This window comes from Fukomys damarensis, unplaced genomic scaffold (assembly GCF_012274545.1).
Source record: "Fukomys damarensis isolate Sample0158 unplaced genomic scaffold, DMR_v1.0_HiC HiC_scaffold_3, whole genome shotgun sequence".
NCBI lineage: Eukaryota > Metazoa > Chordata > Mammalia > Rodentia > Bathyergidae > Fukomys > Fukomys damarensis.
This window is the reverse complement of record NW_022900915.1, coordinates 10107064-10126072: the sequence shown is the minus strand read 5'-3', so window position 1 is coordinate 10126072 and position 19009 is coordinate 10107064. Positions and strand designations below refer to the sequence as shown.

Below are 19009 nucleotides of genomic sequence, written 5' to 3'. Positions count from 1 at the left end.
GGTATTAAAATTCATATGTTATATTTTATATGCATGTTGTACTATAATTTATGAAGGGAGACTGCCATACTTGACAAGGTTCTTTTGGAAATTAGATATTTTGGAGGTGTCAGAAAGCACAGGAATACCATTTACTACATCGTAGCTCTGAGAGAGTGGAGCTAAGTGTGTATATACACTAATCTGACAGACTGCCTTCATTTTATTTGCCATGGTAAATTTAAATGTCCTCAAAAACAGTTTGTAGTTTTACCAAATACTGGCATTAAAACGATGCAAGAACTGCACTGAGTTATTTTATTCTATTTATTTACTGAATATTTTACAGTCCCTTAACTCTGGTTTCTGCATTTTTCTCCCAGATGCTGCCAGTGAGGATGCAAATCAGGTCAGTCCTGCTTGTTCTCGTTGAATTTACTCCAAGATACCTAAAGCAAAACGGTTTTTGGCCAACAGCTTCATGTTAATAATGGAGATGTATTACACTTATAGGTACTATAGCTTTTGTTAAAAACACAGAAACAGGCTTTTATGAATAAGCCATGAATTTCTCTGTCCTTGTCTCTCCCACTCTCCCCTCTCCTTCTCCTCTCCCTCTCTCTCTGGCTGTCTGCTTTACCATGTGAAAGTGCTGTAAAATTCTATAAACACAAAATAAATCAACAAAAAACCCACGATTGTTCTATTTAGCAACTGAGCAAAGCCACAATTCACCATACAGGAAGCTAAAAATGTTTTCTGGCAATTATTATGCCAAAAGGGGTTATCTGTATGTAGTATATATAATCAAAGTATATATTTCATGTAGTAAATGTTTATTGAGATCCTGTTATGTATCTGACACTGTATGAAATCCTGGGGTTACTCTATAGTTAACAAACTGAACGAAATCCTTATCCTTCTAAAACGTATTTTAGTAGAGGAAAAGACACATTAATATATACATTAGTAAAATATATAGTTCTTTAAATACAGATTAGTGTTTGGCAGAAAATAAAGGAGAAAAAAATAAAATAAAGGAAAAATCAGCAGCAATTCTGGGGCACAAAAATGGTATCTGTTCTGGCTGGCATAGTAAGGGAAATCCTCCCTGGAAATAGTCTGCCAGAAGGGTCTGACAATCACAATGAATATGAAGATCTTTGCAACTGATAGCAGGCCAGGAAGAAGCACTGGAGAGGGCAGAGGACCTGATGCAGAGGTCTTGTCTTTGAGAAATAAATTAATTTCTATGTAAGTTAAAATTTACTATTTGAGGGCCGGGGATTTAGCTCAGTGGTTCGGTGGCCTGCCTCGCAAGCGCAAGGACCCGAGTTTGATCCCTGGTACCAAAAAAAAAAAAAAAAAAAAAAAAAAAAAAAAAAAAAAAATTTTACTATTTGAAAGAAAAGTTAAAAGGGCCAGTTTCTCCCTACACCATGCTGTCATGCATGCTATTAATTTAGCATTGGAAGTAGTGTTGTGTATCTAGCGAATTTCACTGTGTCACTCAAAGAGTTGAATAAGATAAAGTGAAGTTAACTCTTCTTGGCACCAAAATTCTCTGAACTATGATTAAAATACTTCCTTGCTGTATTTTTTGGTTACTTTTAAAAAAAGCGAACATCTTACAGAAATGTTGTAGAGAATTTTATCATAGTTTCTACTATTTTGTCTAAGCTGGCTAATTACAGAGAAGTCCACAAGTATCGTAGAATAGAAAAAAGGCTGCAGTTAGAAAAACTAGAGAGTATGTTTATTTGAATGTTTTACACTGGAAAAAAAAAGGAAGATGTTCAAATCTTCTTGGGCCTAAAGGAATCCCTTTATTTTTCAGTATTTTGGGTGATGCCTGCAACATTTTCATTACCTATTTTTTAATGTCATTAAGACCAATATCACTGAAAAATATTTAACAATATGAATTCAGCTACCTCATATAGAAATAAAAGGCAAGATTGCAAAGAAGAAAGCATTTTTCTGGAAAACTTTCTAATCATACTTGTCACATACTGAGCCATGAAATAAAACTACAGATGGTGCTGGATTCAGTAGCTTGGGTTCTTTCTAGCATCACAAAAACATGTTAAATACAACAAACACAAGCCAGACCAGCAAGGAAAAGTGCTATAGCAACTTGCAAAGGTCTAAGCTTTTGTTTGTTTTTCATCACAGAAGGGCTAGTATGCTGTGAAAGCAAACTTGTAGAGCCCTTACACAGAGTTGGGGGGTGAGAGGCCCGGGAAGATCTGATGATGATGAGACCACAGCCAAGGAGGCCAGAAAGAACACTTGGCTCAAGAAGGATCCATTTTTTTTTTTTGAAAATAAGAAACAGAAAACAAGAACAGCAACAATAATAGAATAAAAACAGGGTGAGAGCTGAGAGTTATTCTCAAAGTATGTAATTGCTGCAGAGACATTTTCAGACGTCAGGAAGGCTTTTTGGTCTGGATCTCCTACTGCTTCACCCCACACTATTGTAGTAATTGGGAGTGCTGTCTGCTTTCCCCAGAGGAAAACATAACTTATGTTTTCAATTTGCACAGTTTTCCCTTGTGTACAAAGAATGCACTGCCAAATTTCCTAACTCAAATAATAGCTCTAAGCCTCATCTAAGCTAATTAAACAGCATGAGCAAAACTTTAACTTACTTACAGTGCCCAAGTTTTAAAAAGTAGATCTATCTGTTTAGGCATTTAGGCCCTCATTTAACTGTGATATGCTAAAAGTCCAAATCAGGAATTAACCTGGTTGATTTTATATTTTAGCAATTAAATACTGAGAATTATGTAGAGCTTCATTCCAATATTATCATGGGTCTTTGTTCTGTATATTTTCACTAAGTTCAGCCTCACAAGAGATATATTTCTACTATGAAGACAGATTCTTCTGTCATTCCAGTATAAGATTTTCAAGACTATGAATACTTATATCTGGTAAACCAGGCAATAACTTGCAAAATTAGCATAAAACGCTGCAGCATCAGAGAGAAGGCATAGATTGCAAGATGCTCAGTTGCTAATCTGTTGCCAGAGATTACTACTATGCTACTCAGATAGGATCTCCGAGTAGTGATAATAATCTGGGAGATGTTTTAATAGGTCACCCTCAGCAAAATTTCCCAGGCAGGTCCCTGATATTATTTACTTTTCTTTATTATTTATCATTCTGTAAATGCTACCAATTTTCTATCATGCTTATGAGGCTTGATTAGGGACATCATTCTCTATCTGAGGCATAAATACTCTCCATTCAAGGATAAGTCTGCCTAATTTACTGTTGTATCTGTGGCACCTTGCAAATTACATATATCTTATCAAAATGATTACCAACTGAGTAAATTATTATAAAACTACAGGCAGCACAATAGAACCCTCTAATCATCTTTGGGGAGAGGAAATGTCTTTAGGAATTGGAAAAACTTTATTTTCTAATTAAAACATCTTAAAGCAGATTTTTTGGGTGGTGGGGTCAAAAACAGAACAGAAAGAAACCTTAGATTCCAAAGGCTGGATCTAAAGGCCTAATTAACTTTATAAACTATTAGAGACTTTATATGAACTTTACTAGCTATCAAAAGAGTATTACTGATTTTAAGTTAGAAAAGAGTAGCATGTAGCAGATCTCCAATAAAACATTTCCATAGAGTAAAGAACCATCGGTTTAAAAGGTTATTTTATTGCCTCTTTCCTTTAGTGCCTTTTTCAATTTTAATATTCAAAACGGTTTCTACTCTCCCCCCTAAACTGGGTAGAGTGTAATCGCTGTCACTTACAAAACTAAAGTCCAAACCAAGTGTAGCACAGGATGTTGCACTCTGTATAAAATTGTAGTACCAGAGATTATGCCAAAAATAAAACGAGAGAGAAGGGGGAGGAAGTGTGTTGAGACAATCTCCACATTACTTCTGTCAACTCGCCAGCTTTCATTTTAGTGGTCAACAGTGTTGTTAACTTCGATGGTGTCAGTTGGAGTGGGAGTGGAGGTACTTCTAAGGAAAGAATAAAAATTTTAAAATAGAAAATGGCTACGGTCCCCCGAGGTGTTGGGCGGCGATGAAGGGCCTGAAACTTCAGCTTTATTAGCTTTAAGGTGGGTTTACAAGTCAAAGGATGCATCACACTATCTGGATATTATTTTCCCAGAAAATGGATCCATGCAGAAACTTGTTTTCCAGACATGTATGACTGAGGAACTGTTTTTCATGTAACTACTGCTAACATTTCTAGAGCTGGTATTTTGCAACATATACTTTGGGAAATGTGGGCAGAGGTATCTAAAAGTTTCCAATGCTCACACATTGTCTCTATCCACAACCCTTTTCTATTCCGTTCGCAGAAATGCCTATTGGTTTACAGTGTGCTAGGTATTTTATGCATCATCGTAGAATATTCCTATAATAATAATGATCACCACTGCCCTAACAAGAATAATGAAACAGGAAATTTTACTTGTCGAATATCTACTTCACACACAACATTTACTCTTCCTATGAAATGCATATATTTATATCCTCTGTTTTAATTTATATAATGGAGCTTTTGAAAAATTAAGTTGTTAAGGCTACTGGGGTCATAAATGGGAACCTGGGAATGGAAAATCAGATATTTTGACTCTATGTTTTCTATTCTTCCCATTTTACCAGTTGCATCACATACATGCTAATTAAGTGAATTTATAATCTCTAACAGATGACCCAGAGTCATTAGTTTTGTTTCTGTACTTCATATCAACTGTACAACTTGCTTCTGTAGAAGAGAAAGTTGGCCACTAAATAATACTGTGCAAGGAAATTCATGTCTTTTTTTAAATGGGCTTTTAGTAAATACAGTCTATTTTTTCATTTTATTTTTCAGGAAGCATGCAGTGAATATCAAGCATTGATGAAAAATGGGAAATTGATCTGTCCTCAAGATAAAAATTTTTTGCAAGGCCCTGATGGAATCACATTTATCAACAAATGTGACACATGCAAAGGAATATTGTAAGGTTCACTTTACCTTCTACCCTCTTAACTAGTGACTATCCTATTCTTTTCTTTCAAATGTATTTTTGTAAACATGAGTAGTTAAATAAAATGCTTAGCCAGCCATTCTGACATCATCTACCATATAAAGTTAGCAGCATGAGGTCTTAGTAATCTTTCAAATGAGACCCCAAAGTAGCCACAATTAATATTTTATAGAGCAGTCTATAGTCTTTTGAGCATGGAGTTACATTTTGAAGTGTATGCGAAAAAGTAATTGAAGAAAGACTGTCATATTTCTCAGGCTGGATTGAAACTTAATTCTGTTGTAGCTGAGGGGCTAAACAAATCCCTTTGGGAAGGATGCCAGAATCTCTTTGTGGTAGTCAATCGGAAGAAGGATTTAAGTAGAATATACACTAATTCTTTGAACTACTAGTGTCTTCAGGCTTCTGGGAGTACGGGAGGATGAGATGGACTAAAGGTTGTTTATAGTTTCCACCTTCCTGCAGCTTAGAAAGAGTTAGCATCCTAGAAATTTACTAGGATACTACCCAATGCTTTTGATTTGATTTCCTTCTGCAAAGGTAGATGTCATGAATTATCAACTGTAAATCCTCAGACTAGAGTATCTTCATTTGTTTTTGGCCTTTTAAAGATTCTCTGTGAGAGTTTTATTGCTCTTGTTGTTATTTTTTTGTGGTGCTGGGCATTGATGACAGGGCCTTTTGTATGCTAAGTGAACGCTCTTGCCAAAGTTCAGTCCTCAGCCTCCTCCTTTGTGAACTGGAAATTGATCTTCAAATCTGACGGCCATTGAAATTTCAGCACTTACCAATCCAATACTGAACCTATCAACGTTCCATATGTTATAATTGGCTTTTTAAAATACCAAGTTGATATTCTTAAAGGGATTTAATTTGACACGTGTAATAACATTGTGGTAGGAAGTTGTGTTAACATGCACTGCTTTCTAGTGATGAGAATGTGGGAAAGTGAGGGAAGACAGGCAGGGTTTGGGAGGCTGGGGCAGGTTGAATAATCCTTTCTCATTCTCTTGAAAGCTGAGTGTAAACCAGCAGGTGTATTATTGACTGTAAAGTTTCCTTTTCACTGCATGGAGTGCCTTAATATGAGACCAAAACTATGAATACAATAAATTTACTGAAAAATAATTTAAAACATTAAAATACCTTGAGAATTACAAGATGGTTTATCACTTTGGAGGTACTCAGTCAATAATTATTTTTAGTGCCTTTGTGAAATATTTTGGAATAAATTTATTGTTTTAAACTCGAAAAGATTGCAGTAAGGCAAAAATTATCTCCAAATTACTGTAAGAATGGGTTGCTTTGCTCTGTGGGGCGGGGCTCAGGGCTGGAATTGGTAGGCAGTTACAAAGATATTTGATTCAGTAGAAATACGCTCATTTGAAGACTGTATTCATGCAGTGGCACAGATAGTTTTTAGAGCTGGTGATCAGGCTGTTGACAATATTTAAGGGAGGTAGTAAGTTATGTGGTTAAAAGCTAAGATTATTGCCTATAATAGTCCATATTTGAGGGCTTTCGTTTTCTGCATTGAATGGTATTTGTGCTATCTTTCCCTGTCAGGACATACCTCTACTTTTGACATGGTAGTTTGAGCTGAGGAGACCAATAAAAACCAATAACAACTTTACCATGTAAGTTCTTATTCCAAAAAGTTAAGCAAACAGTGTGTAAATGGCGTGATTCCTCATTTTCTTGCAGGGAAAATGCAGCAAAATCCCAGGAAAAGGCCGTGCATTTAGCAAGAGCCACTAGAGACACTGCCCAGGCAGAGGTGAGACAAACGAACCTGTCGTGTTTGCTTTTGGGAAGCTGTTTGACTTTATGTAGAGCTATCTGTTTATTTCCTAATTACTAGGTTGTACCTGTTGTGAAGCCATCTACTTAGAAGGGTGGGGATGTGGCTTAGTTCAGGGGTGGGCTAAATATCTGGTACATCTAGTCCATTAGCCCAACCCATGACCCAACTTTCTGAAAACATTTTGGGCACTGACAGAGATGGAGTAAGTCAGGGCCATTTCCCATGTCTCCCGCCCAGTCTAGCTCCAATAAGTGCCTTCCTGGCACAGCTGAACTAGATCAAAGCTCAGAATTGTTATTGTCCATGTAACTTGGACAATATGTATCTCTGGGTTCTTTCTGTCTGTCTCTGTCTCTGTCTTTCTGTGTCTCTGTTTCTCTCTGTCTCTACCTCTCTTGCTCTCTGTGTCTCTCTTCATTGTGAAATGTGTCACAATGTTCAATGAGAAACTAAATTTAAAAAGTCATCCAGTGCTTAACATTGTGTTAGCAATCAGTCACTCAACTTATTCTACCTCCTTTCTTTTCTCTTCTTTTGATTCCACGTCTTTTCTAAAATCTGGAAGTTTCTTGTACTTCAGTTTTAGTTGTGTATTTATATCTGTTCTGCAGATTGAGACTCAGGTTCATATTTTGCTTCAGAAACGTGTTGGGTGGTTAAAAAAATGAATAGTAAGGAAAGAAACTGCATATACTTAGAACACTACACAATTTTCCTTGATAAATCTTTTTCTTTATACAAAATTTTTATTTATGCAAAAGTATAAAAATAAACTTAGAAATTAAGAATGTCTACTCAGATTGGTCAAAATTCCTGGCCTAAAATATCACAAAAGTACTTGAAAAAAATGAGCACTGCAATCAGGTACTGACATCACCTCCAGCTCTCCTATTTCATCTTTCTCTTCCTCCACCCCTGGCTCTGACACATAATTAAAGTGATCATTCAGTGCAGACACACCCTTGTTACTTATAACACGCTTGATCTAGCCAAGCTAATGTCTGCTTTGGTGATTTTACTTAGGAATGTCTAAGAACCTTGGCCTCCACACTAAACACAGTTATTAGACAATTTTGTTAGACAAATTAGTGTCTTGGGATTCAATGTCTCACTTTAGAAATAGTAACACAAAGCCTACTCATTTGGTCAATTTCTGCAAACATTTTGTCTATAACAAAGGGGAAGTAATATATGGGAGCCAGGAAGAGTTGTTTGCAACTTTTAAAATGGGAGTTTCTTTGTCACATTCGGAGACAGGGTCACCCTGCAAGATCCAGTACCCTCTTCCTCCTATCTCCTAGATTTAAAAAAAGATACTATAATTTCTGTCAAAATTGAATGGATTCATACAATTGCATTATATTTTTACTGATGGCACTTTTCACCATTAAAAAGACCAATCTACATACTTTCTCTGCTTAGATTCCTGCCATTTAAAACCACCCAGTGACTTGCTCTGGTGCTCTACCAGTCTTCTTGATATCGCCTTCAGAGCATATCCCAAATTGAACTCCTTTCTACCATTTTTATCTCTACTCCAATCCAGTTAGTCAGAGCTTCAGCTCTCTAGTATCTTTGATCCATAGGGAAATTTTTGCTTTTTAGCTTATGATTTATTCATGTAACATTTCTCATGATTTAGGTTACCAATGTTTCGGGATATTAAGTTTATTTGAGTTTATATGAATGTTTATGGGCACTCTCTTCAGATTTGTTTTTGGCTTTAGTGACTAAGTCCTTTTTCTTAGCTCATGTTACTAAAAATTCATGTATATGAATTTTTCGTGTATATGTTAGAAATAAAAAATTACAGAATTTATAAAATTTCAACCTGAACTTGGGAGTTCAACATGATTAGAGATACAATGTCTTCATAAATTACTTTTGGTACAATTAACTTTTTATAATAACTTGCCAAATTTAAAATTAAAATTAAAAGTCAGTTTTTCTATGCTTTTGAGTTAAAGGTAGATGCCAAACTGAGAAACATTTACGCTGACACCAAAAAATATATAAAATAAAAGGTTAAAGCTCTACTGAATTCTGGATAAGTCTAAGGTGTTCTTGTGTAGCGACACTCCCATGTAACTGCCTGCCTCAGTTACAGGGTATGTAGGTTTTATGAAGGGCAGGCTACCAGAAGGAGGACGTGCACAGAAACTATTGAAAGGGGCAACCTTTCTCCAAATAGTTGACAAACCACTGTACCAATAGGAACACTTGGTGGAAGTGAAGATCTTCACCGAGAGTGACAAGAGTGGCCAGAGGTTGCAGTCATGAATGGAGAAAATATACTCTTGACTCAGTCTTCCCAAGTAGGCATCAGAGACTGAAGAAGCCCAAGCAATTCTCAAACTACTGGTCAACCTTAAGATTGTGCACTGTACTTATAAGGCGCAAGATATCCCGGTGGAGGGAAAATGCTTGATATAAAAATGGCTGGAACCTTACATGACTCTTCTATACACAAAAGTCCATCTGGAGAGCATGAGAGCAGGGCAGACTCATTAGGTGGACATATTTAGTTTTTTGTTTTTCATGAAAATGAAACTTTTAAATTTACACATACACCGTTTTCTTTTTCTTTCTTTAAATTGTGTCTTTTTTGCAATCATTACACCCACACTCATTTTGGAACATTAGGACATGGATAGGTTGAGGTATCTATTTGAATACAGCGTCAAAACACTAGCAGGCAGTAAGCTACAAAGATTTATGGAGGAAATATAGAATCCAAGCCCAGGACAAAGTAACAACAAAAGCACAACCATAAGTATTTTATTATCAGACAGATACATCCGCAGCTGCAAATTATGGGAAAGCAAGATTTCAAAGACTTGATTCAGCTAAAGAAGCATAGAAAAACAAAAAAAAAAAACAAAATATAACCCTCAGGGGAGAAATTGCAACACAAATCTCCACAATGAAGTATCAGATAGTTTAGATTTAACAAAAAATGTGAATGATGCAAAGTGACAAGAACATGTGATGTATCTTCACTGAAACATAAAAACTATCACTGAGTATCTACAAGTGTTAGATTTGGGAGAAAATGATGAAAGTTATTCAAAATGCTTTTTAAAATCATGTTGGAAAAATTGAAGGAAAGTATGAGAACAATAACGATAATAAATAATTACAGACTTTCAATAAAAATAAAAAGTGTAAAGAATCAAGTAGCAATTCTAGATTTGAAGAATATAACAAATGAAAAGGAAAGTTCAGTAGAGAGTCACAAATGCATATCTGTGGTTGCATAAGAAATTGGAAAACTCAAGGAAAAATTAATAAAACTAACAGTGGAAGTGCAGAGAAAAATTTTATATGAAAAAATCAACATATTCACAAAATCTTTTGGACCACAGGCACTCCTACAGATACATGACAGAGTATGGAACACTAGAAGGCAGAGAAAGAAGTGAGGCAGACATTTTCTTTCAAGGATCAGTGGCCTAAAATGTCCCACATGTGATGCAAAAGTTGATTTGAGCATTCAAATAGCTTGACAAATCCCAAATGCAATAATACAAAGAAGCCTAAAGATCAAAATATTTTAAAAAATGAGAAAATTTGGGATGTGGTAAGAGAAAAATAATACATTGTATATGTAGGTGACAAAAGCTGACTTCTCAACTAAAATGATGAGGTCCCAAGGGAGTGGAGAGGCTCAGCACTGTGACCCTGAGAATGTGGCACATCGAGGCCTGAAACATGCAAGCTGAGGCTTGCAGCCTGTGTGCAGCCTCAGCAAGGTGAGTCGAGTCCTCCACATGCTGGCCACTCGGTACCTGGCCTACTCATCTCCCAGCTGTTAATTCATCGAGACATGAACAGACAACACAAAGTGGTATTGGAACAGTGGGAATCAGCAGTTCAGTTCAGGAGGTGTTGTTTACTGTAGTCTTCCTGAAATTGGGACAATATTGAAAAAGCAAGATGAGTTTGGTGCTTGGGAACTTGTGAGAGCTACCAGTGAACTCTATTCTCAACCAGCAAAAGTAACAAATTCATGAAGCACTTGCCAAGAATCCAGGGCTTGACAACAAATCCTCTTATGAAGGTGATTGGCTGATAAAGATGACACTAAATGACTTCAGAACTCTATGAACTCATGATTGAAGAAATGTATGAGAAATACATAAAAATAAAATGGAACCCTAAATAAACTAATAGAAAATAACTTATTCCAGCATAGTTAAAGTAGTGGTGGACAGAAGACTTAAGCTAACAATTTTTAGAAATACTGACAGAAAAGTAACTACATTCAACTCTGCTACTGGGAGAAAATACCCCTTACTTATAACAATTTCAAATAAGCACAATATATCTCTTTTTTATATAACATGATTTTTAGACCAGTCTATAGATTCTAATGTTCAGAGTTCATTAAAAACAAGTTAGACTCCTACCTCACAAATGCAAGGACCCAAGTTCAATCCCTGGTACAAAAAAAAAAAAAAGTTAGAAAAATTATGTTATTCAGGGATAACATTTTCATCATAAGCCTTCTATAATATTGTAACTTTCCTACATTCCTCCCTGGATCTGGGTCAAAATATTTAAAGGATCTTCTCTTTTTAAATAACAGAGTGAAGGAAAGTATTAGTTGTACAGTGCCAGATGATGAACAGTACTATCTTAATTTTATATTATACTGCGTTTACTGGTGCTGTTTTGTTTTATTTACTGTGATGCAACAGCTTTGGAGCACAAGAAGAAATAAAATAGCCAACTTCTTCAATCAATAAAAGGCAATGGAGTGACATAATCAAAGAGCTGGGAGGAAAAAAACAGGTTAATGAAGATTTGATATCCTCTAAAAGTACCTCACAAAAATTAGAAGGAAATAAAATATTATCCTATCAAGGAAATCTGACTTCTTTGCTGACAAAACTGCCTTTGTAGACAACAATGAAGCTAATTAATTAACTGAATCAGATGGTAGCTTGGACCCATAGAAAGAAAAATAGGGTGAAAATGTGGATTAATATAAAGGACTCTATATTATATATTTTTAAAAATTTCTTCTGACTTTCTGTAAAGAGATTTTATTATTGTTCAGAGTAATAATCATAATCAACACCCTAAACTGAAATAAAGTGCTACCCAATGATGATAGAATATACATTCTTTGAAAATTATAGAAAAATTCAAGATAAACTATTTGCAAAAATATAAACATGGCTCAATAAAATTAAAAAAGATTAAATTCATACAGGTATGTTTTGACCATAATAGAATTAAAATCAAAATGAACAAGCAAAACTAATTATAGTAACAACCAAATATATGGAATTTACATAACATACTTCCAACTATCTAATGAACCTGAGAAAGAAGGATCTGAGACATTCAAAAATAATTTGAACTTCAAGAAAAAGACAATTCTCTATATAGGGTTTAGCTGAAACAATATCTATAGCTTTAACTGTCTAATTCAGGAAAGAAGGAAGGAGTAAAAACTTTAATTATCCACTTTAGAAAACTAAAAAAAAAAAGAAAGAAAAATAAAAGTAAACTAAATGCAATAGGCATATAAAAATTAAAGCAGAAACTATAAAATACAAACCAAAATAATAGAAGAAATTAATAAAACAAGTCGGTTCTTTGAGAATAAGGACAAACATGGAAAAACCACATTGACAAAGAAAAGTAAAAAACAGAAGGAAAAATTACCAAAATCATGAATGAAATTGAAAACATCAATAGATTCCCTGAAAAGGCCAGGCATAATGACACATACCTATAATCCCAGTACTCCAGAGGCTGAGGTAGAAAGATTGCCTTGAGTTCAAAGCCAGCCTGGGTGTCCCTGTCACAAGAAAACACACAAATACCTACATACACATATATGTTTGCTGAAAAATTACAAAGATTTTTTATAATGAAATATTACAAACGTCAACGAATCAAACAACTTCAATAAAATGGAAAAAATTCTAGAACAAAATAAGTTCTTAAAACTGACCAAGAAGAGATGAAAATCAGAATAGATCAATGGCAAATAAAAAATTTGAATCAGTAATTAAATCAAAGAAAATCCCAGGCCCATATCACTTCACTGGTTGATTAATACTCAGCACTGATAGAGGAAATAATATCAGTTCTTTAGAGACACATTCAGGAAAAAGAGAGGGAGAAGGCACTTCTTAATCCATCTTATGAGGTAAGAATTATTCTGATAAAAAAAAAATCCAGCTGAAGGTATCACAGGAACAAGAAACTGATGACAGATGTTCATCATCAATATGGATAGTTGAAATCCTTAACAGAAATTTGGAAAATTAAATCTGCAACATGAGAAGGATTAAACCATGATGAAGTGGGAATTATGCCAAAAATGCAAGGTTGGTTTAGCAACAGAAAATTAGTCCAACACACCATAGTGATACAACAAAGGGCAAAACCAATGACAATGACAATAGGTTAACCTCTGACAATGTTAATAGGTGTTGAAAAGAATTTAGCAAACTCTAACATTTATTCAAAATAAACTCATGCAATAAACTCTCTAAGGAATAAACCCTCTTAGTTTGATAAAGAGGATCTATTAAAATTCTGTGGCTAATGTACAGAGTGCAGAGGCTTCATACTTAGTATTTGAGGAAACAGCAAAGAGTGGTTTACTCTGAATATTTTTTCTTCAATATGGGATGGGAGGTTCTAGCCAGTATTGGGCAAAATCACTTGATTAAATACAGTGATGGGAAAAGAAACAACTACCTTCTGTTGTAGGCAAGTGACCTTATATAAAGAATGTCCTAAGGCCCCACAGAACAGAAAAATTGCTAGAACTAGTAAAAGAATTGCGCAAGGTTTCTGTGTATAAAACGAATAATACAAAGTCAAGTGTACATTAGCAGAAAACAAACCAAAATTAAATTATTAATTTAATAATGGCATAAAATACACAGAAATAAATTGAACAAAATAAGTCCAAAGCTTATACTCGAAAAGGTTGCTGAGAGAAATGGAAGATTTAATGATAATACGGTCAATAATGGAATGTAGGTGTGGTCATCTCATAAAATTAGGATGAATCTGAAAAATTTCTATCACCTACTAATGTGATGTAGAATGCAAGCCCCAGTCAGGTTTGTGGTGATACTAATGTTAGTAAACCTACCTTGCTGTCACCTGTAAAAAAACGTACATCTTATACAATTTGTAATACTTTTTAAATCAAGTATAGTACAGGTATAGGTACTTAATATATTTTTGTCATTATTTTAGAGTATTCTCCTACATATACATATTCTGCTGAAAACTTACGAAGGTTTTGCAATGTACTCAATTCCAGGGATTGAAACCAATGCTTTGACCATGTTAGCCAACACTACATCCCCACTCTTTTAAAAATTTTTATTTTAAGATAGGTTTCTGATTAAGTTGCCCAGGAAGACCTTGAGCTTTCCATCCTCAGACCTCAGCTTTCCATGTAGTTGGGGCTTTTACCAGGCCTTTCTCTCTTGTCCTGTCCTGTCCTGGCCTGGCCTGCCCTATCCTCTACTTTTTTGTAGTTCTGGTAACCGAGTTCAGAGCCTTATATCTGCTAGACAAACCCCGAAATCCTCAGCCCCTTATTCTATCTTCCGTTTTCTTCATTTTCCTTTGTGCTTAGTTTAATCTGCTGTTTTGTTCATCTTAACTCTCAGATATGTGCAGATGTTTGTTATGCTGTATGTACTAAGTTTGTGTGACTACACTTCAGGTGTTTGCGCAATGTTAAAGTTACCTACTGATGCATCTCTCAGAACATAATCCCATCATCGATAGGTGACTATAAAGGGTGAGCTCGTCCTTGTTCGTAAGTTGAAAAAGTCTATTTTGCAGATAACAATTGTTTCAAAAATCTACAAATTCAACATATTCCCTATCAAAATCCTGGAAGGTTTTTTCTTTTTTTAAATGGAAATTGACCAATTTACCCTAGTATTTTTATTTAAATGTTGGGTTACATAGTAACTGAATCCAATACTTAGAATAAGCCAATTGTTTCAGTGTGTTCTTGTTACAAGGACAGGCATAATGTTCAGTGGAGTAGAACTGAGATCCTTTCCCCCATAATCAATTTAATATGCTCTCAATATGTCAGCAGAACTCAATACTGAGGAAGGTTAGATGTACATAAAAGATTAAATTCCTATTTTATATTTCACCTTAAACAAAAATTTACTATAGAGCCCAGAAAATTTAATCTTAGGAAGCAGTGAAATAAACCATATGTCTACACAAAGTCAACAGATGAAGATTCCCAAAGAGTTTTCTTTCTCTTTTTTTTCCCCTTCATTTAAAAAAAAAATAGCCTAAAGCCTTACACTTGCTAGATGAACAAATGTAAATATTGTGTATTTTGGACATATAACATTATAATATTCATAATATTTACATTTGTTTTAAGGCATTAGTGCATATATGTCACAGCTTGATCATTTTTGATTGTGTGTAATTGTTTAAAACCTAAACCAATTTAAATGTCCAAATGGCTACTGATAATGGATAAACAAACTGAAATATATCTGTACAATGGAATGTTATTCAGCAATAAAAAGGAATATACTTTTGAAACTGTTACAACATGGATGGATCTCAGAAACCATTTTCAAAGTGAAAGAAGCTCAAATCAAACAATTACATATCTACAAGTCCATTAATATGAAATAAAAAAGGTAAATATACAGAATCAGGTATCTTGATTTGATTTACAAGTACCATGGTTGTCCAAAATAGGAACTGAGAGCTGAGATTAATCTGGTAATGGCACAAAAGGATCCCTTGGAGCGATGGAAATATTCTAAAACTGGGTTCTGGCATTGGTTATACAACTCTTTAAATTAATTAAAATCCTTGTACATGAAAAATGAATGAATATTATGGTACATAAATACTTCAGTAAAGCTGCTTAAAACTTTACTTTTGAGCTTACATGTTTTTTGATCATTATTTGATACAGATTTTTCTAAAAGTTGAGACGATTAACTACAAAGCTATCTCAGGCCAGTATATTAATTGAATTAATACTTATCGATCTATTGAACTTTCCTTTTGCTTTTTGCACCAATGCCAGTGTTTGATACCTTTTTGTAGCCATGATCCCATTTTCATTCTCAAATGTATTAGCACATGGATACAATATGCTCTCATGTATTTATATCTCTATTTTTATAGTTATTTCCAACCATTATTCCATATGTTTTCTTTCTGTCTTCGTTCTCTTTCATCAGTCATACTAGAAATCTATTCTATTAACTTCCCTTGTTAATAGCCTCTATTGCTTTTGTCTTCTGTGATATTCATTACTTTTTTCCAGTAGCAGTTGTATTTGTTTGCATTTCCTCATTTTAGGTTGGATTGAAAAATACTTAGTCCTCTGAGCTTTTAAATTTTCTGACAAGTGTGTTTAAAATTCCTAAGGACTATTAGACTCAGGATTTGTACTTGAGTTGTTTTCTTTAGCATTAATTGACAAATGTTTTTCAATATCCTCTCCCTCAAAATTATTTAGTAACACCTTATTTGATTTCCTCAAGTGTATACTTTAAAAAATATTAGCTTTTAATTAAATTTTGTTAGAAAATGTGGACTATATGTTATCGTGCATTTGAATTTCTTACGACTTTCTTTGTGGCCTAACAAATTCTGCTTTTGTAAATGTTTCACATGTTGTAGAAAAATGTTTATTTTCTGTCTTGGGTATAATTTTCCATAAAAATCTAATGGAATCATCTTTCTAATGTTTTCTCTAATATATCAGTTTCTAAGACATTTAAATCATTAACACTAGTTATGGGTTTATCTAGAGCTTTCACATACTATTGATACTATTTGTTGCACATGGAAACTATTATTAGCCTGTATTAGTTATGATTATTATATATTCTTGTTCTTTCTCTCTTTTTCTTCACATAGTGTTCTTCATCACTTATAATATATTTTGGGCTGAAGTCTATTTTTAAGTATTAATATTGCTACATGTAATCTTTTATTCATTTTGTTATACATTTTCTTATCTTGCTGTTTTAATATTTGTGTACCTTAATAATTTTTCTCTTGTGATCAATATATGGTTTGATCTTGGTTTTTTAAAATTTTTGTTAAATTTATCACTTCCACTCTTTTAAATCTATTACTTTTTCTGTTATATTAATATTTATTTCTCCCATTTCCACATATATGGTTACCACCCCATTTTTAAAAATTATTTTAGAAGTTATTTCCTTATTTTAGCTTTTGGTGAAGATTTAAATGAAACCTTACTTTTTTTCTTATCATGATTACCCTGAACCAAAATCTCTACTTTCAATTAATTCTAATTATTAATACCAGTATCTGTCTATACCTGTGTTTTTTCTAATGTAATTTAGGTGTCTCTTAGTTTATGTTCTGAAAATGGTTTATATTTCTCCACAACGTTGTTATTACTACATTTTATAATTCAGTTATTATGGCTACTCTTATCTTCCTCTTGGTTTTTCATTTTTTTCATTAATTCTGGGAACTTTTCATTTTGCTCATATATTTCTAACTATTTATTTTCCTCTTTTGGGGAAATTCTAATTCCATTCTTTCTGCTTTTTAGCTTTTCTTTTTTGCTTTAAATTAGTTAGAGTTTCCATAGTCTTCTAGGAGAATTCCTTGATCTCATTCTCTGGTTCATAATTTCCTTATCTATCCCTACCTATCTCATTTTTAGTCTTTGTAATGTTTTATCACTTTAAATACAAATCTTCCATTTTGTTCTTCTTTATACATATTTTCTTTTCCAAATTATAGGTATCTTATTTGTCTAAGGTATACATTGATTAATTTTTAATTTACTTACTTACTTTTGTACTACTGGATTTGAATCCAGGGCCTTCTCACTGAGTTACATATTTAGCCCTTTTTGCTTTTTATTTGGAGGCAGGTTCTCACTAATTTGCTAGGTCGTCGAGTTACTCTGCCATCACCCTGGCAACACCTGTGACCTAGTAGGTGGCTGTTGATTGTCTGGTGAGGGGAAACAACCGACTGCTCCAAGTTACTTACATTAGTCCATCCTTTTCTCATGCTTCTGGAGTTTCCAGAAATGATTTTTGGAAGAAAACCAACATTTCTCCTGCTTTTCCCTTTAAGTTTCATCCACACTTCTTTCTGCCTTATCAGTGGAACTATCCCGTTACTACCGCAAATCCTTGGCGTCTGTAAAACTCTGCCTAGAACGTTCTTCTCTCAGAGCTCTAATCCCATCTCATCCCAAATGTCCCTCTTGTACACTTGACCTTAGACAAAAGGCCAAAAAGGGATCCAAATGTCCTTTTTGTAGAAAGACATTTTTATTTAAAATAGTTAAAACATAGTTAAACATTTTATGTATTTATATTTATTTAAAAGATAAATATATTTAAATGTTACATATTTATATTTAATATATCATATATTCATATGTGATATAGTTCATAAGTATAAATTTATATATTTGAATAAACATAAGTATTTAAATATAGTTTTCATATATAAATTATAAATGAATGCATTTAAATGTTACACATACGTATCTTTGATTATCCTTAGAAGAGGTTTCATTTTCTTGACTTAGTTGTCAGCCGAAAACATTTAAAATAAAACAACAACAAAAAAAGAAAAAAATGGGTATGATTTAGAGCTTTTCTATTTACTGTACATACGCTGACATGTTTAAATATTTATACACTTATATTTAAAATCATCACCATTCTTGTCACTATTATATTGTGAAATTTAGTGTCTTGTAGCACTTACAATCTCAAATTGTACGTGTTTTCTATTTCTTCCTTATGGAAGGTTATCTCCTTGGAACAATATTCTGTTCTGCTTGTTTGCTTGTTTCGTTGTTGTTGTTGGTATAGACTCACAGCTAGTGAAATGCCTAATATCTCAAAAATATGTAATGAATTTTGTGAAATAATTGAGTAAAAAATTAATGAAATTACATCTATGAGCATTATTTTTTAAAAATTTTCACTTACTCTCAACTTATATTGCTCTATTTGCAACTTCTTCCTAAACATACGGCACGGATTGTGAGGTACTACATTTCTTTCAGAGTCTTTTTTCCTTTTTCATCACCTTCTCTGAGAGTTATGTAATCTGATTTTCTGATTGACAAATTCATTATATATTTGTACACACCCTACTTTTAATTTTTTCATTTTTGTGGCATACTATGTCTTCACAAGTATATATTCTACA

The 19009-nt window shown here is 33.7% G+C and overlaps 1 protein-coding gene and 1 long non-coding RNA gene across 2 annotated transcripts in view; one reads left to right on the top strand and one right to left on the bottom strand.

Moving 5' to 3' along the window:
• The window catches only part of Spink5 (serine peptidase inhibitor Kazal type 5), a 73624-nt gene that overhangs the window by 1583 nt on the left and 53032 nt on the right, over positions 1-19009 (top strand). The window contains exons 3-5 of the mRNA XM_010627268.2: positions 363-388; positions 4839-4966; positions 6700-6772. Of these exons, the coding sequence (XP_010625570.1) occupies positions 363-388; positions 4839-4966; positions 6700-6772 (227 nt within the window). The remainder of the gene's footprint in view (positions 1-362; positions 389-4838; positions 4967-6699; positions 6773-19009) is intronic.
• Positions 334-11240, bottom strand: LOC117286916. Its single transcript, XR_004518053.1, has 3 exons — positions 11209-11240; positions 3758-3973; positions 334-428 (listed from the first exon to the last, which is right to left on the bottom strand). It is a non-coding gene; the product is annotated as an uncharacterized LOC117286916 (long non-coding RNA).